We start from the raw sequence: 24559 nt of genomic DNA on the forward strand, positions 1-24559 counted from the left end.
AAGTGATCTATTCTCCTAAAACTTCAAGGTATTAGGAAGAGGGTTTATCAGGATCATATTATATTCTAACAGTACTTGGTGAGTTTGTACCCTTTAGCAGCGAGGGATGGTATAAAATTATAAGATCTATCCAGCGACATGTACTTGCACATTAAGGTTTTAATGAGAGTGCTTCCTTAGCAACTTGCAGAAAGGATCTGATTTGTAAAAATGGGCGAATCTCAAATGTTCTTCGCTTCTTTGTCTAGTGGGAGGGACCAATGATAATATGCGCTAGTGTACTATAGGTGCGCGACACTTTTGCAATAGTTGCTGCAGCGACAACAGTGATAGTTTATGTCCTTTTTGGAAAAGACATGAATAGTTCCTCTTTGAGATTTTTGGTCTATGATTCAGATTCTTACTTCAGAAGAACTTACAGAAATTTGAGGTTGTAATGAAGAATCTTTAAGCCCATTCTGAAATTTAAAGGATCACAATCAATGTTTTCCTTTAAAAAGATAAAAAATAATGCACTATTTCTTTATGTAAAAGTCGACCACTTAGAAAAGCATCGGATGATCCGATTCCAACATGGATTCTACCTTTTATCTTAGCTTTAGCTGAATCAAGTTCGATTCACTTCCACTTAGTTCTCGAAATTCCTCCTGATCAAGAAAAAGAATAGAATATCTTCATCTCTGTGCAATTCTTGAATCTGAGGAATTAAGAAGACCATTACTCAAGGACGTTATTATATATCAGAAGTTGCAGGTTTTTTACAATATATATTGTTTTAAGTTGTTTGTATCAAAGAATTCATGTTGGGAAGTTGGAATCATTATCGTAACCTGATGCAGTAGCTATTCAACTGCCAAGCATTTATCAGAATCGTCGTTAATTTTGCTGGCAGCTACCTAAGCATGTAATTTATATGCATTCTGGAGAAATAGAAAATCCTTCCGAAAATAACATGAGATCAAGGCAAAGAAGTGCTTAAAATACATAGTAGGTACTGTCTTCGGATTTTTAACATTAAACATATTTGTTACCATCATAGTTTAACACATTTCTCCTCATAAATCCTTGGTAGAGCACTGAAACGACAATGTTTAGAACAAAGTTCCCACCAGATTAATACGGTCATACGTGCTACATTGCTGCATTTCAGACAACGAATCATAATAACCAAACTGAGGTCGCTGAAGAATGCCTGTTTGCAGATTATAATCCTGCACACTAAGTGCCTGTGAAGAAGTATCAGGACGTGGGGTCGTCAGCTGGCTGCTATTTGCCTGGTTGAAGTCCATCACTGATCCCTTGTCCGAAAGGTTCCATTTGTGATGATCTTTGAGCCTAGCATTCGTATCTGAATGCTGCTGACCGCTGTCTGTTGAAGTGGATTTAGCTTCTATGAGATTGACCATTGTGATATCATGGATGCTTGATCTTCTCTTATCTTTCCCTCCCGAAAGCTGTCTTATATAATATTTTTGAGCATGACTGGCAACCTGAGTTGGTGTTCTTGAAGTCACAAAATTGCGAGAGATGTTTCTCCAGTCCCCTTTCCCATACTTTTTGAGCCCAAGCAGAAATTGCCTAGAGTTAAGGACCAATCCAAACCATTGTTAAACAATAATTAATTGAAAATATATGTTAAACAATATACGAAAACAAGACTATGTACCTGTGTTCTTCTTCCGTCCATGGGACACCTTTTTTCCTTTCTTGATCAGTAGGCCGAGTCAACGTGCTTCGTTTACCACATCTTACATAGAATTGGTTCATTCCATCAAAGCCTTGATGGTTCGTCCACTCAAGCGCGAAAGAATCACAAGCGTATTCAGGTTCTGGAATCAAGCCAGCTTCTATATCACTAACATCTTCTTCCAGTTCTCTATACTGTTTAATCACATCACTCACGGTCTTTCCTGGGATCATGGCTGCCACATTGTGCCATCGGTCTGGAGTATCCTTATCAAACAAAGCAAGTGCATCCTCAAACATCTTGTTCTCTTCTTGGCTCCATTTTGTGTCCTTGATTTCCTCAGGGAACCACTTTGAGTTTCCAAGATACGAACTACTTGAAAATATTTTGGTTCCTTTCATGTAGTCCGGGTACAGTTGCGTTACATAGGTGGACATGGTTAGAAGGGCAGATACTTAACAGGTAGTTCAGATTTTCTGTTGATTGTCTAGAGAATATCTGAAGAATAGAAGTAAGTATATAAGTAAAGAAGCATTCAATCAAGAAGCACTAATAAGGGAATCTGAATACTTTATTGTCATAAACATAAGATGAGGAATCTAAAAAACCCAACTTTCCCTAACTTTAGGAAATACTGAGGAAGTGCAGAAAAAACCGTCTTAATCTTAAAGCCAAACCAAACATACCTGGTATATCCACTCGTAGAGTATGGTCTAGGAAAAGTAAGATGTACACGGACCTTGAAGACTCTCCATGTTACGGTCTCAGCTGATTGACAGTAGAGCTTTGTATCGGATTTAAAATCCAGAAGCAATGAGGACTAGGACAACCGCGGTTCAAATTTGGATGGTAAGAAAATATCTGAGCTTTACTATTGCATAAGTTGATGAAACAAGTGAATATAGAACAAAAATCTGTATAAAAGAGGCAGCTTTAAATGAAAAAGAAATCAGTAGAAAGTGGACAAATTCAGAGAGAGAGCAAGGAAATGAGCTTATAGATGTGAATTCTAGTATGTCAGGAATATGTACTTGTTTTAGGAGGGTAGAGATTTGCTGAACACAAGCATTAGTATTTAGTAGGAGATATTTGGGAATCATGTGTTGTGATGTGATTGGCTAAAATGATGTTATGGGAACTGGTGACAGGTGATAAAGAATTTTTTTTATAATCATTGAGTGAGGGAGGGAGGGAGAGGGTGAGAGAGAGAGAGAGAGGGAGAGGGAGAGGGGGAGAGAGAGAGAGGGAGGGAGGGAGGGGGAGGGGGGGGGGGGAGAGAGAGAGAGATGGAGATGCCAGCCAAGATGCAAAAAGACAATCTGTCAATGCACATGACTGTTCTGGTATTTATGAATAAGAGAGGGAGTAAGAAAAAATGTTGATTTTTAGCTGTGTGCTACTGGCACTGTCAATTATTCAATCTTTTCTACTTAACACAGTAACATATGCTTGTTATATATGCCCTGTAATCAATGGAAATGTTGTCTTCTTCATATTCCATTTTAACAGTTCTCTAATAATATCAAAGAAAGTCTTCATATCTTGTCATTCGCCTCCAAGGATCAGCGTATTCTCGCGTTCCCTTTCATTTTTTAACCGCCATTTAAATCACTAATTTTGACTTTCAATAGTTGTTGCCTATCTCAGTACATTATTTCAGTTGATGCTTACACTAGTTAAGCTCATTTGTTATTCCAACCTTTTCTGCTGGTGCATGTTGTTGTCTGTCTCAACATCAACCGAAAATGACCGACTTATTATAAAACTACCAAAAATCAGAGACTTTCTTAAGCACTATACTTCTTTCTTGGGAGATTTGTTCTTAAATTTCGGTATCTTTGCACATTGTCTCACCATGTCTGATCTGCATTGAGGCAAGTATATTTCAGAAGGGTAGCTTTCATATATGTTAAAGAAAGAAATTCTTGTTATTGTAGTACTGTATTAGTCTTCTGCACTTTTTCTGAACTTGAGTATAAAATTGATTTCTTAATTGTACTTGTTAATTCATAATCATGAAGTTGGCAACAGAATATATTTCCTCTGTTTGAATTTGATTGGTTCATAGGACTGTGGAATTATTTAATAGCACACAAATCAACATCAAAGCTTGCTTTGCATTCTTTAATCTCATCATGACACAAGAACTGAGATGAAGTTTATTATTCATGATTCTCCTTTTTATTACTCCTTCTGTCCCAACCATTTCTTTACATTTTGTTACTTTAAATATCAACCGGTCCCATCATTATCCTCACTTTTGTTACTTTTTCCCACTACTTCTCTTATTTTCTTAACTTTCGTGCCTAACCCAAATGTTAACATATGGATGGGACGGAGGGAGTAATTTAAGAAAGTTCTACTTTTTATATGAAAGGCCGGGGCATGTAGAGGTCTCCTTACTCTAATCACCACATCTCTCTTCAGACTTGAACCCTTGATTTCCAGCAAGAGGGAAATAGTTTTCGACAATGACCTTTCATTTTACATATTTATTAATTTAAGTTCTGCAGTTCCTCTTCTATAATGATACTTTTCAAGAAAATAAATCAGATATGTGTAGAGAACAAGTCTGCGAGTATTCCATCTGTTGTACTCGTTGTTATATGCTTTAAAAATATAGAAAAATTAGAACGAGACTTATATAGTTATTTTTCGTTAAACTTGGTAGTATATCCATGACACTGAGTAATGTATACCAGATCTTTTTCGTTAAATTTGGGTATTGACATGGTCTAGGAAAAGTAAGATGTAGTCGGACCTTGAAGACTCTCCATGTTACGGTCTCCATATTCAAGTCTATTATGCTCGAATTAAGCAGATTGAAAGCAAAATTTATTTGACTCAAAAGCACTATATTCCCTACAATCTTTTGTGACTGAAATTTCACAAAAGTTACATTTGCAGCTTCATTGGTGTAGTTCTACAAAGACTCTTTCTTATTAAGAAGACTGATGTCATATTCAGTTGGCCTAATAGATGTATCTTGATATTTTTCTTCTTGTCTTATATCTTCTAACATTTCGGGAGATCGCTTGGAGGTGGCAAGACAGACTCATTTGGGCCCTTTCCATTGTCGACCAGGAATGCCATCTTTAGTCCCCATGTTGTGTGTACTTCCAAGTGACAATGCATGAACCAAACGCCTTCAAAATGTGACAGTGAAATCAAAGTTAGTTTTTAAGTAAAAGTAGATATCACATTGTTGAGCATGAAAGTGTGAAACTTGGAGACATGTTTTTGGTTACCTGGATTGTCTGCGCGAAATCTAATAGCTGTCCATCCCCCGGATGGTACACCAATTGTGTTCCTCTCAACAGGGTCAACAAGATTAAATTTTTTAGGATCTTTCTTCGGATTAAAGTTTCCGAGTCCTCTGCCAACTGCAAAGAAGTTGAATCCATGCAAATGAATTGGATGATTTTCTGGGGCTATTATACCCGTGTCTTGGAGAACCAGTTGAACTGTGGAATTGTAAGGCAATCTATAAAGTTTTGTTCCACTTGTGGTCCCTAAGTTCTTCGGGGGCGTTGTGCTTGTGTAGTTAAAAGCAAATGGAGGATTGCTCGGAAAATCTGTAGTGAAAACACCTTTGATATTGAAGTAATGTGCTTGAAGGAGAGCTGTGGTAGGCATGATGAAAGTGACATTGTTCATGGATGCTACTACGCGACTTCCATTACCCGCTTTACAGCTTGGACACGGATTTATTCCTAGTCCAACTGTGATCAAAAGCGCGTGATCAACTGTTAATGGAACCTTTGCAGGAAATTTCTTTGAATTTAAACTTCTTAAAGAGTTTGTGAAGTTGTCAGAAATTGAGGTGGCATTTTGAGGTGGTGGATTCGTGAGGGTAGTCGCAGAGCTTGACAGTGTTCCAGAATAATGTAATGTGGCTGTTGCAGTCACATTATCTACTGCAATTGGAGAATCCATAAATGGTGAGGCAGCCATAAGGTACTTGCCAGAGGATTTGTCTGCTGTCACTAAAACATTAATGGTTTGGCCCGGTGCTATCACGATTGTATCCGTTTTGAAAGGCTTTACATAGGTGGCATCAACTTCGACTACAGTTAGCTTGTGTCCAGCAATTTTAAAGAAAAGTTCTTCGTTGAGTGCAGCGTTGATGATACGTAGCATGTAAGATTTCCCTGCCTCAACATCCAGTTTAAATGCATCTTGTGCTGAACAGTTAGGGACTGGTCCTGGTTTGCCATTGATTGTATGTGCATCTGAGACGTTTGGCGCCAATCCTGATTTCTGTGCTTGGTTGATCACAAGTTCCGTATCTGCTTTCCAGTATTCAGCTTCACAAATTTACAACATTTAATCAGAACCTCCATTTCTTAATAAAGGCATAATTTTACTGTTATTTGATATTTGTCGCGGTTTTAATTACCTAGTATGACCACAGCTTCCTTGTCGGGTTTGGGAAATGGATATGGGACGCCTCTCTTAGGAAGTATCACGATGGCACCGTGTACTGTTGCACGTAGCCATAGGATATGTGCATGCCACAACAGAGTACCCCTTTGGCCTGTGATTGTGAAGTTGTAAATATAGTTTTGCCCTGGCTGAATAGGGCATTGTGTGATGTAAGCTGGCCCATCCGCCCACCCTGTTCTCAGCTGTCGAATTCCATGCCTGCATTCGACAACATTACAATGCTGTTCCATCCATAGTTCCAAGTAATGAGTTCAGAACTTGAAATAAGTTTGAGTTTACCAGTGGATTGAAACATTGTATTTGACATGGTTGACAACCTTCACTAGCACTGTGTCTCCTTCTCTGGCAGTTAAAGTAGGACCTGGGAATCGTCCATTCACCGTCACAATTGGCTTTGTTGAGCACAATCTGCTCGAATTTTTCATCACCACCTTCACAAAATTAATCAAAACCCCAACTGTTAGCTCTTTCTGTACTAAGAAAAACACTCTTAATAGTAAGTTCTTCTTTTTTTGTTTTGACAAATATGGCTTATAGCCTTATAAGCCAGGACCTGAATCAGGGTCAAACTCAGGACCTGTGACGACAGAGGATAAACTCTTAACCAGATAAGCTATCCCTTAACGGTAAGTTCTTAGTTTTATATACTTTGCATGGCAAATTGGCATGCATAAAATCATGCAAGCAGAGGTTGCAGAATTAGTATCATAACATATAAAACCTGTCTGAAAATTAGTTGGGAGATTCTTACGTTGAATTTGTAATGTCGAACTCTGCATTCGACTAAAACAGGAAACAGGCATGCTGCAAACATCAAAACTCGAATCCAGGACTCCATTTTCGACGTTGATTAAGTTGTCTGCAACTTAATCTGTTCTAAGTACTGAGAAATGTCTCAGCATTTCAGCCTTTATATGCATATCAGATAACTACAGAATACTGCTGCAATGTCGTTTTTCGTTTTAGGTGAATGAATAGAAATTCTTATTAAAAAAGCAATGAGAATTCAGGAAATTTTGCCAATCTTTCCTTGCTTGTTACATAAAGTATGCTAGTTTTATCTTCTTAACCACCAAATTCCAGTTCACAAAAGAATATAAATAACGAAAACAAATTAAATATCAATATGTGTTACAAATTTCTTAATCATATACTTTGTATTTCAATGTCTGGGTTAGAATTTTGTATACATCATGGAGAAGCTTTTCGAAACATCTACCATACTTGCTGTTACAACCTAACATAACACACATATCTCGTATTCACGAGGAAATGTTATTTCCAGCGCTGTTTTTTTTAATTTCGGAGTTTATGAAAATAATTTCGTTCTTAACACGTAAATTAATAAATTATGAACATGGGACAATACATTCTTTTGTTCGAAAACCCATTTTTAAGATTGAAGCGTGGACTACTAGAAGATCCTGTTTAGAAGATTTTTCTAGTAAAATATACCCGAAACTCGTTTTTTTTTTTTTTTTTTTTTATTATGATTGAAGCCCGTGACACGTGTTTTTTACGATCCGAAAGTTATAGCACTGTATCTTTGTTGAGATGCTGATGGTACTAAACAATCACCGTCAGAGTAATATAGAAGTGATATGCAAATTTTAGTTGTAGACTTGTAGTAGCTAGGATTTCGACATGCCACCGGTCTTCTGCATGTTGCTAACAAAGCGCTGAAAAAAATTCTTCCTGTTAGAAGATAGCAAGTACTTGGTCCAGGACCATTGATAAATTGTGACCTTGATTGACAAACTAGACCCAAGATTCGAGGGTAACGAACTGTACCTTAGAGGACGTCCCAATGAACCATCATATATTATAGGGTCCGGGTCCTGACAGACGATTGATGCAACTATCTTTAAGCGGGTTTTTCTTTTAATAGCTTTAACCCTATTTTTTTTATGTAAATAATGGGGCTACTTTTTTTTCTTTTTTTTTTTTATCTTCCGGCACGAAGAAGAAAAAAGCACTGAGACAATCGCTTGTGAGGGACCAACTTCCTGCCTTATCATGTTTGAATTGAACAACATAAGATGGGAAATTGCTCATATGATATATGTAATGATGATATTTGAAGAGTACATAGCTTGGTCTAAATAATGATTATGCATTGTTTGAAAGGTAAGATTTTAAAGTACATTACTCATTACAAGAGCAACTGTGGGTAACAGCTAACAAGTATCCACTGTCTTCCAAGTAGGTCTAACCACAGGATCTGAGGTGGACTATGTATCTGAATTTCGAAGTTGGACTATATGGACAGGATCTGAGTTGGATGATGTATCTGAATTTTGAAGTTGGATCATATGGAGGGGTGAGAAATAATAATCGGAAATTATAATGCTGACAACTTAAATGATCACTGTGATAATTTAAGAGGTAAGAGAGAAAACTAGAATTCTGCTTATACAGCATTTTATCAGCAATCGCCTAATATTGTTCATCGCGGATTAGAGAAGGTGTGCAGGTTGCAGGATTATATGCATCTCTGGACTCCGTATTTAAGATGATTGATTCTTTTTTATGCATCTTTTGTTGTAGTACAGAACAACGTTCCGCGGTTAGATGCTTGACTATATTGCAGGAATGAGGCGACTTCTGTCATTAATGAGTATCAAAGATTCGTGGAGGTTAGTTTGATCAGATTTCTTTGAAGTAAAAGGATTCGGATATGTTATATGGCAGCGGCACAACCAACTCCAGCATGAGGATTGAGGAGGACTTGGCCCTGGCCAGTGATGGAAAACAAGGTTGCATTAAGTACTTATTTCAATTCTGAATACGTGAGTTTAAATCAATTATCAAGTAGCAACAAAATGAAATCTTTGTGACGCCTTTGATTTTTAAGTTTTAACTATACAATTCGACTCAATCAGTGATCATTTATGTTCATCGGTTTTAGCTTAATAACAAAGTTACCATATCTGAAGTTACTATCAGAAGTATGATAATGAAGAAGAGTAGGATGCTGCTGGCTTACATAACAGAGGAATGAAAACAGTACCTTGCACCGTTGTAGCATGGCATGAAAATCAGCGAATTTGAGATGTTCTGCAACAACTTCCATACTATTTCAGGCAAGCAAAACAAAAGAGACAAGGCATGGAATAAAATGGTTTAAATATCGAGATGCTCACTAAAGTGAATAAAATGTCTCATTTAACTCATCAAAGTCCATGAGGGCTCACTAAAATCACTCAACTCTATGTATATATCATTCTGTTATCTTAAACTTCATGATATAACAGACAGTCTGATGTGGCAAGCAAACTTGATATTATGAATGATTAAGCTACAGAATATTAAAAATGGAACATTCTTCTCTCAACTTATAACTAGCTGCAAGTTATAGTAATAAAAACATAATTTACATGAGTGTTGTCACTGAGCTAGCTTCACCTCCTTGACATGGTTTATATCGAAAATTTAATTTGCAAGTTGCAACCCAAAATAACTTGGAAACACAACAAGCAGATAGGTAATATGAATCTAGTAGTACAAACCTGAAAAGTATCTTAATATTATGAAAAGAAACAATATAAATACTAGAGTTATAACATAAAATGAACTCTTATATCAAAGTTTATAGTATTAAACAGGGGAAAACATATTCATGTCATTAGATATAAATTATAGCAAATGGCACTTAGTATACAAAATTTATCAAATGGTCCAGGCTATGCAACATTCAATCAAAAATTCCAGGCCATACATAATCATTTAAATTCAATCAAATGGTCCAAGCCATACATAATTAATTATTCATTCTTTCTCACATAATCATTTAGTCTTCTGCAAGATTAAATGGAGCATCAAATCATGCCAATTGGAGTTTTTCTGCAAAATTGGATTTACGTACTATATGAGGCAGGTATAACAAAAATACCAAAGTAGGCCTTTTTCATTACATATCAGCATGATTAAAATTACTGACACCTGAAATCATCAGGGTGATGACTTAAGAGATAAGAGAGAGAACAAGAAGTTTTCTTATACGCCATTTTATCAGGAATCGCCTTTTATTGTTCATTGCGGATGAGGGAAGATGTGTGCAGGCTGCAGGATTGTTTGGTCTTTAACCTTTATAAATCTCTGGACTCCATAACTAATATGTTCTATTCTTTGTTATGCATCCTTTGTTTAAAATATAGAACAAGGTTCCGCGGTTAGATGTTTGATGATATTGCAGGACGGTCCCTGACTTCTGTCTTCGATGAGTATCAGAGAGTTGTGGACCATAGTGGGGACTGGTCTTACTAATTGTAGTGAGGAAACCTCACAAGAAACAAAATAAGAAAATGAATGGCCAACAATTCATTTGACATTCTACGCAATCATTGAGTGGTTGAGTGATACAGAAAAAGTCTCTGTTTGCAGCCTCACATTCATATAGGATAACAAACCTCGTACACTTATGTCATCCTAGTACATTCAAATGAATGATAACCACAAGAATGCTGCTAACTATAGTCTGATCAGATTTTTTGAAGTAAACGGATTCGGGTATCTTCTATTAGTAGTATACAAGCAATGACAGCTTATATGGCTTTAGCAGAGGCAGAAGAAGATATGTATACCAAAGATGGAACAACTGATTATCGTAACAACCCTACTATCAGAAACAAAACTGGAACCTGGAAAGCATGCCCTTACATCCTAGGTTCGTTTAGTCCTTTTCTACTCATATCGATCATTTCATTCTGTAATTTGAACTACTGTCTTGATTATTTGCTGTACAATTGTAAGCAAGCTAAGTTATCTTTAATGAAAGAGCAGTTAATTGAAGTCAAATGAGTTGGTAAGTAAGTTAAGTTGCAGGTTTGCCTAGTTTGAGTAGTCGATTAGGTACTTCACATAGTATTTCTTTCGGGTTTTGAGGGAATTGAGGTTCATATTACAGTTTCAGACAATTTGATCAAAAAAAGCACTTGTTCACCGCTTCTAAAATCTTCATGTGCAGCAATTATTTAACTGTTCAATTTTCAAACAGGGACTGAATGCTGTGAAAGATTGGCATACTATGGGATCAACATTAATTTAGTGAATTATCTCAAGTTCCAATTAAACCGAAGTAATGTTGTTGCAGTTAATACTGTCACCAACTGGTCTGGTACATGTTATGTCACGCCACTACTTGGCGCATTTCTTGCTGATGCTTACCTTGGTCGATACTGGACAATTGCTGCCTTATCAATTGTCTATGTTTTCGTAAGTAAATTTTAATTCTTAATTTATCATATTTTGTATAAGCAGCTGTTATGTTTGGGGTGACAGATTGTGCATCGTATTTACAGGGAATGACAATATTGGCTCTATCAGCGTCTGTCCATGGACTGAAACCCTTGTGTGATGACAAGCACGTTTGTCATCCGACAAGCCTGCAACTCGGGGTTTTTTACACAGGACTTTACCTAATAGCTCTTGGTACAGGAGGCATTAAGCCTTGTGTGTCATCTTATGGGGCAGACCAGTTTGATGATTCGGATGAGTCTGAGAAAAAAAGCAAGAGTTCGTTTTTCAACTGGTTTTATCTTTCGATCAACATTGGTGCACTTGTTGCTGCCACAGTGCTTGTCTGGATACAAACAAATGTGAGCTGGGGCTGGGGCTTTGGCATTCCTGCTGCTGCTATGGCTATTGCTGTTGTGAGCTTCTTTTCAGGCACACGTTTGTATCGCAATGTGAGGCCTAGTGGAAGTCCATTTACTCGGATCTTTCAGGCAGTCGTTGCATCTATCAGAAAATCACGTGTTGAGGTGCCTAGAGACAAGTCTTTGCTTTATGAGACAAATACAGTGGAAGCATCTGTTATTAAAGGAAGCCGGAAACTTGATCATACTGACAAGTTGAGGTACGAATGCACATAATGCAATGTAAAATTCATGTACAAACATCCTTGTAATTTTTTTCTGATCACTTAGACTCTGGTTCCAGTTTTTTCGACAAGGCAGCTGTAGTGACTCACTCTGATGAACCTAAAGATTCCATCAGTCCCTGGAGACTTTGCACCGTTACACAAGTCGAAGAACTCAAGTCTATTATAGGCTTGCTGCCCATATGGGCATCAGGCATCATCTTTGCTGCTGCATACACTCAAATGGGCACATTATTCGTTCTTCAAGGCAACACAATGGACCTTCAAATGGGCCCTTCATTTCAGATTCCACCAGCCTCACTATCCCTCTTCGACACCATCAGCGTCATATTTTGGGTTCCAGTCTATGACCGTGTGATCGTGCCTTTTGCCAGACGAATCACGGGTCACAAAAGCGGTTTCTCCCAGCTACAACGGATGGGAATAGGCCTAGTGATCTCAATTGCCGCGATGCTGTGTGCTGGAACACTAGAGCTAGTGAGACTAAAAATGGTCAAGAAGCACAAGTACTATGAACTTGAGCATGTTCCCATGTCCATTTTTTGGCAAGTCCCTCAATATTTCATCATTGGATGTGCTGAAGTATTTACATTTATCGGACAGCTTGAGTTTTTCTATGAGCAGGCTCCTGATGCCATGAGGAGCTTGTGCTCAGCATTGTCGCTAACCACAGCGGCCCTGGGGAATTATCTGAGCACATTACTTGTCAGCATTGTCACAGATTTGAGCACGAAAAATGGTGGTGAAGGGTGGATTCCTGATAATCTGAATTATGGTCATTTGGATTATTTCTTCTGGATGTTGGCTGGGTTAAGTTTGATAAATTTGGGATTCTACTTCTCAGTGGCTAAATGTTACACTTACAAGAAGCCAGTTGATCCCAGTAAATGAATAGGATATCCGAACCGACCCAATTCGATCTGAACCTATTTAAATAGATATGAATTCGTCGAAAAAATAATGTGATTCGACAAGAGTCATCCAATTATTTAGTGGATCGAAAATAGATATAGATTGATCCGATCCATCTATGATCATTTTATCATTATGATATATATATATATATATATATATATATATATATATATATATATGATAATCCATTCTCTCTAGAGTCCTTAATTAGAAATCCATTCTCTCTAGAGTCCTTGGAGTCCTAAACAACTGTGCATATCACAACTACTGATAAAACGGGGATTGTCTCGGCGGTTTTGATTTTTAAATTAATGGGGGCTGATATCCTGCAGATTCTTTGATACTACAAATCATAGCTTGACTGTACACTATAAAGTCCTACTTCGGTCTAGTTTCAGACGGCAGGACAACTGCGCGTGCAGAACAATTCATTGACTTCTAAACAGGATCCTTGTAACTTTACATAATCATAGCATACTTACATCCAGTGCAGAACAACATTGAATTAACTGATGAGAAATATTATCCTCACCTCAAAAACTACAAGGAAAAAAAAATAGAATTTTTATAATAAATACATGACAATGAATTTAACAAAAAGAAGAATTATAATAAAAGTTCATGAAAGAACAAACTAAAACATTCTCAACACGAAATCTTGTTTACACGGGATACTAAAAAAACTAAATAATATTTACAGAAATTACATAGTAGATCCTTTCTCATAGTGTCATGATTCCAAAAAGATGAGAAAGCTAAGAAAATTCGGTAATGATTCGATGTAAATCGAGAAGGAAATAAAGAAACCACCGTGAAACTAGAAAAGAAGTGAAGATGAATGCAGGACATGTTGAGTAACAAATAGCAGGATAATCTCTCTTTCACAAACTCAGCAACAAAATAAACTGACGCTACAATCGTGGAAGAGATGAGTGAGCGCTTAATTTGGAAAGATAATGTTGTTAATGATTTAGATGAGAGAAAAATGGAGGGTCAGGATTGGGACTCCGGGAACTCCAAATAAAGTGGGACTCTAAATAACTTTTGTCTCTCTTCTCTCTCTCTCTATATATATAATAATTATAATATTTATTTAATACTTATATACTCAGTATGAAATGGATTTTGGATGGGGAAAGCCGGTTCAAGCCACAATCATGGACATGTCGTTAAGTAATTACATTATACGGCAAATGGGGACAGAATTAGGGCTATTGTTGGTCCGAAAGAGCAAGAGATGGAATATTTGGGTGTAGGCCCTCACAGTCACATTAAATAACAATATGGCCCTCATAGTCATGTTTCGTTAAAATGGCCCTGACTGTCACAACAAAACGCAGCTTCATATTACGTTTAGAGTAAAACGCCACTTCAGTTGGCGTTTAGTTGGGCTGGGCTTTAAAAACGTGAGTTAAGATCACGTTTTCACCTCTAAAACGTGAGTTAAAGCCACATTACTTTTTGTTGCAAACTCAAAACGTGGGTTCGTCCCACGTTGAGAGTGTCATTTTTTTTAATTTTTTAAAATTTGATTTAATTTCAATCATAAATAAATCATTTTAAAACCCAAATATGAATTCTAAAGTATTAAAAACTATTAATCTATATTTTTAAGATTAATCTTTTTAATTTAATATACAGTACGAATTAATCATTCTGCAACCCAAACCTAAAACCTAAATGCTAACGATTGTAAATTTATTTATTCTGCCGGTTTCTCGACTTTAGGGCCTTCGGCCCTGCAGCCTCGCATTAATTACGGTTTAGGCTCGAGGGAGTAGGGCCTAACGGCCCTACACCCTCAATCCTATAAAATTAAAGAATTCTTGAACCTGAATTTTTTAATTATAACTATATTTTTCTCCGAAATTTAAGAAATAAAAATTAATTTGAACCGCGGTACCGTTTTAACAAAAAAAAAATATATTATAACATGGACAAAAAATTATTTTAGCCACTTTCCCGTCAAAACATAATACTAATAGAAAATTTATTATTATTTAGATAAAAATTAGTTTGGGCCGCCTCCCGTGCCCGTCAAACACAATACTAATCAAGAATCATTTACATTATTATAAGATCAATATATGATTCATATTTTATATATCTTATTTTATTTTGTAATTATTTTGAACCACCGTTTTAACAAAAAAAAATTATAACATAGATAAAAATTATATTAGCCACTTTCCCGTCAAACATAATACTAAATAAAAAAATTATTATTATTTAGATAAAAATTAGTTTGGGCCGCCTCCCGTGCCCGTCAAACACAATACTAATCAAGAATCATTAACATTATTATAAAATCAATATATGATTCTTATTTTATATATCCTATTTTTTTGTTAATTATTTTTATCTTATGATTCCTGTTTATTGGTTAAAACCTGCAAATAAAAATAGAAAGTTGCAACTGTTGCAACTGCAATTGCAACTAGTTCAACTGAAAACTGTAAGTTGCAAATGAGGTTGCAAAAGTTGCAAATGAGGTTGCAAATGAATATATATATATCGATTCCGAAAATGAGGTCGAAAATGACATTTGAAAACTGGAACTTGAAATCAGGAATTCGGTTGCATATGAAGTTGTAAAAGAGGTTGCAACACGGCTGGCGCCGCCTGTAGTTGCAGATGAGGTTGCAAAAGTTGCAAACCGTATTTTTGAAAAAAAAAATTATGAAAAAGTATTTTTAAAAATAATTCTGGAAGGTAGTATTTTTGAAAACAATAAAAAAAAGGTAGGTAGTTTTGTAGATTTCCCAAATTAAAATTCATAAATTATATATGATCCATTAAAATCAAAGATGAATATACTCACCATAGAGATTTTAAATTTTTTTGAAATTCCATTAAAATCCATGAGATTTTAAAATATTGTACTTAAATACTTAAAACTCTATAACAACTTTGGACATTTTATCAAAAATCCTCATAAAATCAAAATCAGATACAATCCATTAAAATTCATAAATTACATATGATCCGTTAAACTCATAGTCGAATATACTCACCGCAGAGTATTTAGGATTTAAACACAATGTATCAAAATCTCATAGATTTTGATAAGATTTAAATAAATATAAAATACAACAAAAATTTATTTTATGAAGTCAAAAAATTACATCAGTTTTTTAATATCATCATATTTTAATGAATTTTAAATAATTTTAATTTAATATTATCAGATTTTTGAGTATAGTTTAAAATCCTGATATCATCCGTCTGTCAATCACGTCATTTGAGAAAAAAATTGAAAACAGAATTTGGATACGTTACATTTTCATAAACTACTAGTTGAGAAACCGCGCGTTGCGGCGGCCTATAAATATTATATGAATTATTCAAAATTAATATTTGTAATTTTAATTTTAATTGTGTTTTTCTTTTTGAAAAGTAATCATGTTTTTGACTAACATTGTCATTAATTTTTCTAAACACTACTTCTTAGACATATACACCACTCACTACATATAAAAAGCATAACAGAACTGATTGATGACATCTAGGCATATACATCGATCACCCAACAAATTTTTTTTTGATATCTTTCATCTAAAAATTCCAGAAAATTTTAAAAAATAGAACGGAGCTATCTGAGAGACGCCATCTACACGTCTCTCGCTTCTCTTTTATATAAGTATAACCGAAATATAAATTTCGATTAATCGAACCGAAATTATTTTGGTTATTCGGTTCGGTTTTTAGTTAACCGAACCGAATGCACACCCCTAAATGTGATATTGAGAGAGAGTGTGGGTTGTGTTTACATGATCCAAAAGGACCAAAACCCTACAACCTATAAAGGTATTTATAGGTGCAGAGATACTTGTGTGCTACTCTTTTTCATAATTAAATAATCTGAAATAGAATCAGATTAATTTATACCAAGATATATACCATATCAATTAATCTGAAACAATTTTTTTTTGATATCTTTCATCCAAAAATTTCAGAAAATTAGAAAAATAGAATGGAGTGATGTGAGAGGCGCCACCTACACGCCCTTCGCTTTTTCCTTTATATAAGTATATTGATGATTGATATATGTGATATATTTTTTGATTTTATTAAATTTAAGTAGATTTTATTCAGAGTCCTGAAGTTGGTCATTCTTCTGCACGATAGATACGCCACAGTGAGTATGTAGTTGGACTTGCAGAGGTCAAAGTCAACATCAAATCTGTCAATATGGCAGAAACGGCTGTAAATATTTCTGATGTACTGTAATTTAATACTCCCTCCGTCCCACCAGGTTCTTTACAGTTTCCTTTTTTGGATGTCCCATCCAATTCTTTACATTCCAAAACTTACCAAAAATAGTCAATGGGTCCCACCACTTCCCAACTTTTCCTCCCTTTTCACACTACTTTTACTCCCTTTTCACACTACTTTTACTCCACTATCTCTCTTTTATTCATTAAAAAATTGATGGGTCCCACCACTTCATCCACTTTTCTTTCTCTTTTCCACTACTTTATACATATTTCTTAACCTCCGTGCCCAAACCAAACGTAAAGAATTGGCTGGGACGGAGGGAGTATCGTGCAAGCGGCTGTTAATATAATGTTAAGTTATTTCTTTTCCATACCCAATTTACAATTCACATAACCAACTACTCCCTCCGTCCCCCTGAGTTGTATACATTGGGGGACGGGGACGGGGACGCGGCACAGACTTTAATGCTCCTGTAAAGTGTAGTTGTGTAATTTATTTTTAAAATTTTCTTTTTCTGAATTAAAGTTTGGATGTTATATTTTTATTCAGAAAAAGAAAATCTCAAAAATAAGTTACGGAACTATATTTTATAAGAGCATTGAAATGCGTGTCGAGCAGTTGAAAAGAAACGTATACAATTAAATGGGACAGAGGGAGTACCAACCAACAAAATCTCTAGTCAACACTATGGGGCCGTTTGGTTAGGGGTATTCAGGAAAAGTAATCAGCCTGATTGATTCCCTTTGTACGTGTTTGTTTTAACAAAATTATCATTCTCTTTCCCCTTTTTTAATAGTGGGTTTACCCAATATTGCTCATTGCTCATTCCCCACCCCCAACTAGGTATTTGGATTCTCTTTCCTCACCTTTTTTCTATTTTAAGTTATAATTCATATTTTAGACAATTAAAATAATAGATTATCATATAAAGTATTTTTAAGAATTAAAAATAATTTTTAATTTAGTTTTTTTAGTTAAATATAATTGTGACATAATTCACATGTTAATTTATTTTACAAAATTAATAGTATGGTTAAATAAATTGTATTAATTTCTTAGAATGTAAATAAATCATCTTGTTATAGATATGAATACATTTAACTTTTTTGAAATTATATAATATTAAAAATATCGAATATAAAATTAATCACACAAATTTTCATTCCGTTTCTGCAACAAAACCAAACAGGTAAAACAATTCAGGATCATTCCATTCCTTTCTCCGCGTTTCCCTTTCTGAATTCCATTCCGTTTCTCCGAATCGAACCAAACAGCCCCTGTATGGATTTCCGTTTCTCCGAATCGAACCAAACGGCCCCTGTATGGATTTAATAGACTGTAATCCACTGAAAACACAAACAACAAAAACTCCTATTATAATACTTATTTTTCATAAAAATAATTATTCAAATTAAAATTATTAAATTGAATTACAATTCATTTTATTCAACCGTTGCTGAGTATTATATTCAATCTTAAACTGTTGCTGAATTATCCAACCGTACACATAGTATTATATTCAATCTTAAACTGTTGCTGAGTCTATTTTATATCTTTTATTATATATAAAATCACAATACAAATTTAGCTAATTCAGAATTAGAATAAAATAAAATCTTTAATTCGATTCAGCTGCCTAAATATAGTATTCCGTTGACAAATACAGATAATATTGATCATAAATTCGCTGTCAAATCTATCTATATTATAAAGCCTGTTGCCAAAATACCTTTGAAATGACTATATGACCCATGCTTATACACTTAAATCCCAAAAACAACACAGTGTACATACGATATACATACGCTCTTCCCATCAAAGCCGTTCTTTCCTTCGCTCTGTATTACACGTGCTGCTCATCCACTGTACGAAACTATCACCCTAAATTATCTGCATTCAAAATTTATACAGACTTTCCCCCGCTTCTCCATTATTCTCTCGCCGGAGGTAAAGCTTCTTCCCCTGCTTTGTTTGTTTCCGTTTTTCGATCTATTTCCAGATGTCTTAATTGATTATATCAATTCTCCAATTTTTACGTTTTTCAGCTGTAATCTATTAAAATTTAATTGATGGATTCTCTGGACAGTAGTAATCTCAAGTTGCCGGCTCCGGAGTTGGAACAGAGTACTCTCAAATTGCCGCCTCCACGGTTGGGTAATTTTCTGTGACCCATCTCAGCAGTGCTTGACAAAGCAAGTCATGGATTAATTTCCAATATCCCCTCTTTCCCCCTTTCTGAATTGATGGAGAAGAAGGTATGTTCAAAACTTTGTTTTGTGCTTCCATTTTATTTGATTAATTGATTGAATTGTTGAGCCTGATTTTGTCTAAACGTACACCGCTAGGTGTTTGACAAAATGTGCCACAGAATTTTTAGATCTTGAATTTCCAAATATTTATATGAACTTAATTTTGTTTAATATTGTGCAGGTTGTGTGTTATAAATTTGAGCATTGTAGTCAGGGTAATGACCTCCTCTGACATTTTTTCTACTATAATTATTATTGACAATTTTAAGAAATTCACGTGTTTTAGGATAATCTTATGTTATGATTTATGTTATGATGTGCCTCACGAGGAAGTAGAGAAGAAGGTTAGTTCCTGTCATTGAGTCTGGGAATTGTATTTTTACTCTTAACTGCTTAAAGTGTTGTTGGTAATATAGAACTAAAAGTATTATTATATTTGTACAAGTAATTTTAGGCATCTGATACAGGGATTAGTATCCATTAGTATGTCTGTTTTCCAAATGTGGCTGTGCTTTGTGTGTTCGTATTTGGCCTCTGCTCACAAGGAATGGTATGAACAAAGACGTAATGCTGACGTGTATGAGATTATAAGACACTCAATTCTCATCTGCTCTTGACATTCACCAAACATTGACGATCTCATCCCATGAGTAAGCATTCTGTTTGCTGTATCGCAATATATATGTTAGATGGTCAGTGCTGACCTGCATAAAATGTGTGTAATCCAATATGAAATTTCATTTTGGGATTAACTTTTAACTTTCTGCAATTAACTATATTTAGAAAATAATTTCTTCATCAGATGAAAAAATGTAAATTTCTTCATCAGTTTTGTGCATGTGCGAGTATGATCAGATGATTGTTAACAGAATGAATTGTATGCTTATCGGATGACATAAGCTATTTACTATAAAGTACACATATATAAACCAAGCAGTGAGGTTTACATGGCAAATTTTAGTTACCAATTTATTGTGTGGTTAGACTATAATTAGTCAGCTTAAGTTTCCGTTTGATCAACTATATTCACTTTATCAGGTAGCAGCTTTTCTAAAAATCCATGATATTGCTGGGCTGGTTAAAGGTGGTCATGAATGTCAAGGACTTGGAAACAATAACATGTCTGACATTCGTGCGGTTGATGGCATTTTTCATGTTTTACGTAAGATAGACATATTTTTCTGCATTATCAGTTTATGGATCTGATATCATGGATTAACTAGAATATTGATCTGCATTTGTTGGTCCTTTAGATGTGAAATACATGTACCAGGGAATATATCTCATCAGCTCTATACTATCTTTTGGATTATTTTGGAAAAGATGCATATTCTTCTTTCTCTTAGTATTATGATAATTTATTAAATGTGTGATAGAATCTCCCAAAGAACAGATAATCCCAAAAAAACATGCCTTATAATTTTCTCTTAGTTATTTTATTTTTCGAGTAGAATTATGTATATCTGAGATAAGAATCACTCATGTACAATCTCAATCTGCAGAATGTTTGTTGGTTCTTGCAAGCGCTTGCGCATAATGAAAGGAGCTGAAGCAATGGACCTCGGTAAGTACTTGGGAATTTAAGAAACCGTTAAATTATCTGTACATTCGATCAGATTTTAATCTTTTAGTGTCTAGATCAGTAATACTTTAAATTTCGAATAAATATTTAGCACCTCGAGCCATGGAGAAACGGAAAAACAGAACCTGAAGGTCCACAACAAGCAAGCTGAACAGCCGCACAGATCGATCAACTCTGGCAGCAGGTTGTTATATTATAGATATATGTTTATATGGTTTGTTATAGTTGTAATTAGTGTGAGAGACAAACAAATAAATCTTGGTTTCAAGTTTGTTTCTTTTTTTTTTTAGTTGATAATTATAAATTAAAGGTTGGCTTAGGTATTAAGAACTTTAAGTTTATACTATTTGTTTGTATTATTTGAACTTTGTTGGAAATTTGTTTTGTGTGTGTGTGTGTGTATCTCACTATATTGTTTTTAATAAGATGTCAACTTTAAAGGGGGCAAGAACATGCGCAAGTAGTAGATATACACATTATATATAAATCCATGGTTTGACTAAGCTGGCCAGGATGTGACTGATGCATTCATCGCTTTTCATCCCACTAATGTTTGGGGCCGTCTTGACAAGTTTTTTAATGGTTACCATATCAAATATTGTAATGTGTCTGATGTATCAAAAGATTACAGGAAACTTGCTTCTGTGCTGGTGAAAGCTGGGATGTTTGAGAAAAAAGGCCACACTTTCACCTATTTTCTTTATTTTGCTACTTTGTTGTTTATAGGATGTGTGTATGGTGTGTATTAATTGTGTATTCAGTATGATCATAGTCACAAGTTGAGTGCACTGTTGATTTTTATTGAACATAAGAGGCATCAGCTAATTTTGCAATTCTTACTGTTGTAATTTTGCAATTCTTCTAATGAATAAGTTGACTATACTTACTGTTGTAATTTTGCAATTCTTCTAATGAATATGTTGACTTAGTTGCGGAACATCGTTTGACTAAGGCTATTCGTCCTCATATAAATGCCTTTTTGGAGGGGTTAAATGAACTGATTCAAAGGGATTTAATCTCTATTTTTAATGATGAAGAATCAGATAAATGCCTCGGATATTGATTGTGAGTTCTCTGAAGATGTGCTTTATAATTCAGATATGTTAAGAGTACTATGTTCTGTTATACTAATTTTTTTATATAATCCTCTACAATGGATTGCATGAGAATGAATACCGAGTATTTAGGGTATAGTGCTGGATCTCCTGTTATACATGCTTTTGGGAGGTTGTACAAAGTTTTAGCAAGGAGGATAAGCACGACTCTTACAGTTTGTTACTGGCACCTCAAAGGTACATACTTATATTCTGTATCATCTATATGTGTATGCCTGCACGGAGGAATCTACTCTGACCTTTTATGGCAACTAACAAGTCTTGCTGGTTGAATGATTATTTGTGATTTGGTAAAGAATTGAATTTGGGTTAAAATATTGAATTCCCGTGTGCAATTTCAGGTACCTTTAGAAGGGTTCAGTGTGTTACAAGGAATTTCGGGCTCACAGAAGTTCCAGATTCACAAGTCATATGGCAGCGCAGATCACTTACCTTTTGCTCATATATGGTAAAGATTATATTCTATATATGATATTGAATGCATACGAGCAACCATTTTATAATACGTGCAATGGCCTGTTTTAGATGTGTGTGTTTCATTGGAAGATAGAAATGGTCCAGGTTTCGAATCCACATGTACCTATCCGAATCAACGTGATAACAAAATAGTTAAATTTAGGAGTTACTATCATAAGTGGGACTTAGACATAGTGACGATGCACACCCCATCCCAATAGATATCCATTTAAGTAAGAGGATGCCTGTAGCAGGATTTTGCAGCCAACCAAACACCTTGAACTAATTGCCCAACCATGAATAACATATAAAATATGACTGCTTATGAAAGGTATACGAATCCCTGATTTTGCTTCAAGTACTGTACGTAAGGTTTTAGACCATTGTCTCCAATTTCTTTTAGTTCTTTTTCTATCAACTGGTCTCCCGGCTCTTTTTTAAACTACTCTTCTACATCTGTTTTTTGTATCTCTTGGTTGGAAATTGCAGGTCTTTTCGGAAGACTGCCTGCAGACTGGTGTCCTGACTCTTTTGTAAAGAAACTGTTCACAGACTTGGAATGGGAACTAACATGTATCCTTCCTCTGCATTGATCGGCCAGCACATGGATATGTTCAGGTTGCAGAAATCTTGCTCCAAGAGGGTGCCAATGTTGGTGCTCCTGATATGTATGGATATCACACCTTGAAAGAAAAGCTTTCAGCAGAGACTCATTGCCAATCTTTCTGAAAGATGATGGACACAGCTGGAGTTGATATGTTGCCGTTACGTTGTTATAATTGTTGACATCTCCGGTTTCTTTAATTTCTGGATGGCTGCTCAAGTTGGCAAAGCCCGTAAAAAGGATTTATTTTATCTGTATACATCTCTTTCAGGTTTTTTTTCTATCATCAGTCGATAATGTGCATTTGATATTGTGAATAAAATTTGCAGGTATAAGGTTGCTCTACCTGCGATGTATGCTTTAGAATCAGAAAATGAAAATGCTAATCTCTTTAACTGTGTTCAGGTACTATTTCTCTTTTTCATGTTTGCAAATATATATTGTACTGTTTTCAACGTGAATGTTCTAAGCTTTCAAAATTTCTCATCGGGTCATTGACTGTGTTAAATGGTGAAGAGAGGTCACCAGAACTCCATGGAGTGGATGCCTTTGTTCTTGACATTCATGATGTTGGGAGGGATTAAGTACTCTGTCATCTCCTCAGTTCTTGGTGTTGTTTATATTGTTAGTTTTTATTTCTATTTAAAAGGATATTCCACTGGCGATCCTAAGAAGCCTCTATCTGTCGGGTAAATCTGAATGATTTCCACCTGTATAATAAGAAGATATATGCTTTGATTTGGTTATTTAAATATATGTTGAAATATATATACCTGCAACAATTATTTACCTAACATGCTAAATTATACAGGTTCATAATGTTAGTGTTAGGAATCTATGAGCCTTTGACATGTGTTATATCTATCTAATTTACATATCCTGTTGCCTCTTTTTGTATAAGAAGTCCATGCCAAGTTTAATGTGATCACTACTTTTTGGGGAACAATATTTTTTTGTGTTCAATTTTTGTGTTATCATAGGTTCACCTTGAGTGAAAAGATTTTAACTAATGATGTAGATTTTGTGCAGATTGCAGAGTGAACCTCATTTTACAGGCCTTGACTTCAACAACATGAAAGAGAAGAAACATAAGTGCCAGACAAACAAGAACGTGTATCAAGGCTTTTATGTTTCTTGATTAAAATAACTATTTTGTTTCATTTTTGAAATTATTTTGATATGTATAAATTGATACAAAACTTTGTTACAACGTTAATTTATTTTTAACTTTTAAACTCATTTGTCATTATATATGTCCATCACTTTTTTTAATAATTTTTTGATAACAATTATTTTTATAAAAAAACAGATAACAACGAAATTACATAATTGTCTTAATCATTGAGTAATATCAATGAGAAAAAACAAAACAACAAAAATAATAAAATATAAGCCAAAATTGTAAA

The 24559-nt window shown here is 35.0% G+C and overlaps 4 protein-coding genes across 22 annotated transcripts; 2 read left to right on the plus strand and 2 right to left on the minus strand.

The window, feature by feature from the left end:
• Positions 1 to 900: 900 nt before the first annotated feature.
• Positions 901 to 2906, minus strand: LOC108198695 (transcription factor DIVARICATA). Its single transcript, XM_017366473.2, has 3 exons — positions 2374 to 2906; positions 1667 to 2185; positions 901 to 1578 (listed from the first exon to the last, which is right to left on the minus strand). Exons 2-3 carry the CDS (start codon positions 2122 to 2124, stop codon positions 1092 to 1094), a joined length of 945 nt encoding a protein of 314 aa, XP_017221962.1. The 5' UTR covers positions 2125 to 2185; positions 2374 to 2906; the 3' UTR covers positions 901 to 1091.
• A 1594-nt stretch (positions 2907 to 4500) lies between these two features.
• Positions 4501 to 7030, minus strand: LOC108197565 (laccase-4). Its single transcript, XM_017365216.2, has 5 exons — positions 6885 to 7030; positions 6413 to 6564; positions 6087 to 6331; positions 4936 to 5994; positions 4501 to 4833 (listed from the first exon to the last, which is right to left on the minus strand). The coding sequence occupies exons 1-5, from the start codon at positions 6969 to 6971 to the stop codon at positions 4703 to 4705; spliced, it is 1674 nt and encodes a 557-aa protein (XP_017220705.1). The 5' UTR covers positions 6972 to 7030; the 3' UTR covers positions 4501 to 4702.
• Positions 7031 to 10537: 3507 nt separating this feature from the next.
• LOC108197538 (protein NRT1/ PTR FAMILY 8.1) lies at positions 10538 to 13045 on the plus strand. The gene is made up of 4 exons (XM_017365184.2): positions 10538 to 10799; positions 11130 to 11347; positions 11434 to 11990; positions 12074 to 13045. The coding sequence occupies exons 1-4, from the start codon at positions 10670 to 10672 to the stop codon at positions 12903 to 12905; spliced, it is 1737 nt and encodes a 578-aa protein (XP_017220673.1). The 5' UTR covers positions 10538 to 10669; the 3' UTR covers positions 12906 to 13045.
• A 5911-nt stretch (positions 13046 to 18956) lies between these two features.
• Positions 18957 to 24402, plus strand: LOC108197165 (uncharacterized). Of its 19 annotated transcripts, XM_064082945.1 has the most exons (13): positions 18957 to 19094; positions 19237 to 19402; positions 19578 to 19611; positions 19683 to 19740; positions 19864 to 20046; positions 20435 to 20558; positions 20899 to 20960; positions 21070 to 22270; positions 22435 to 22541; positions 23039 to 23407; positions 23483 to 23558; positions 23670 to 23842; positions 24183 to 24402. In XM_064082945.1, exons 10-13 carry the CDS (start codon positions 23361 to 23363, stop codon positions 24289 to 24291), a joined length of 405 nt encoding a protein of 134 aa, XP_063939015.1. In that variant the 5' UTR covers positions 18957 to 19094; positions 19237 to 19402; positions 19578 to 19611; positions 19683 to 19740; positions 19864 to 20046; positions 20435 to 20558; positions 20899 to 20960; positions 21070 to 22270; positions 22435 to 22541; positions 23039 to 23360; the 3' UTR covers positions 24292 to 24402. The 19 variants fall into 19 exon arrangements, 11 of the variants coding, with proteins under 11 accessions (XP_063939015.1, XP_063939010.1, XP_063939013.1 ...); XM_064082940.1 differs by having other exon boundaries at positions 19578 to 20046; positions 21070 to 21162; positions 21610 to 22270; XM_064082943.1 differs by having other exon boundaries at positions 19578 to 20046; positions 21070 to 21162; positions 21908 to 22270.
• The last annotated feature ends 157 nt before the right edge of the window (positions 24403 to 24559 follow it).

Source organism: Daucus carota, chromosome 8 (genome assembly GCF_001625215.2).
Source record: "Daucus carota subsp. sativus chromosome 8, DH1 v3.0, whole genome shotgun sequence".
In the NCBI taxonomy this organism is placed as follows: Eukaryota; Viridiplantae; Streptophyta; class Magnoliopsida; order Apiales; family Apiaceae; genus Daucus; species Daucus carota.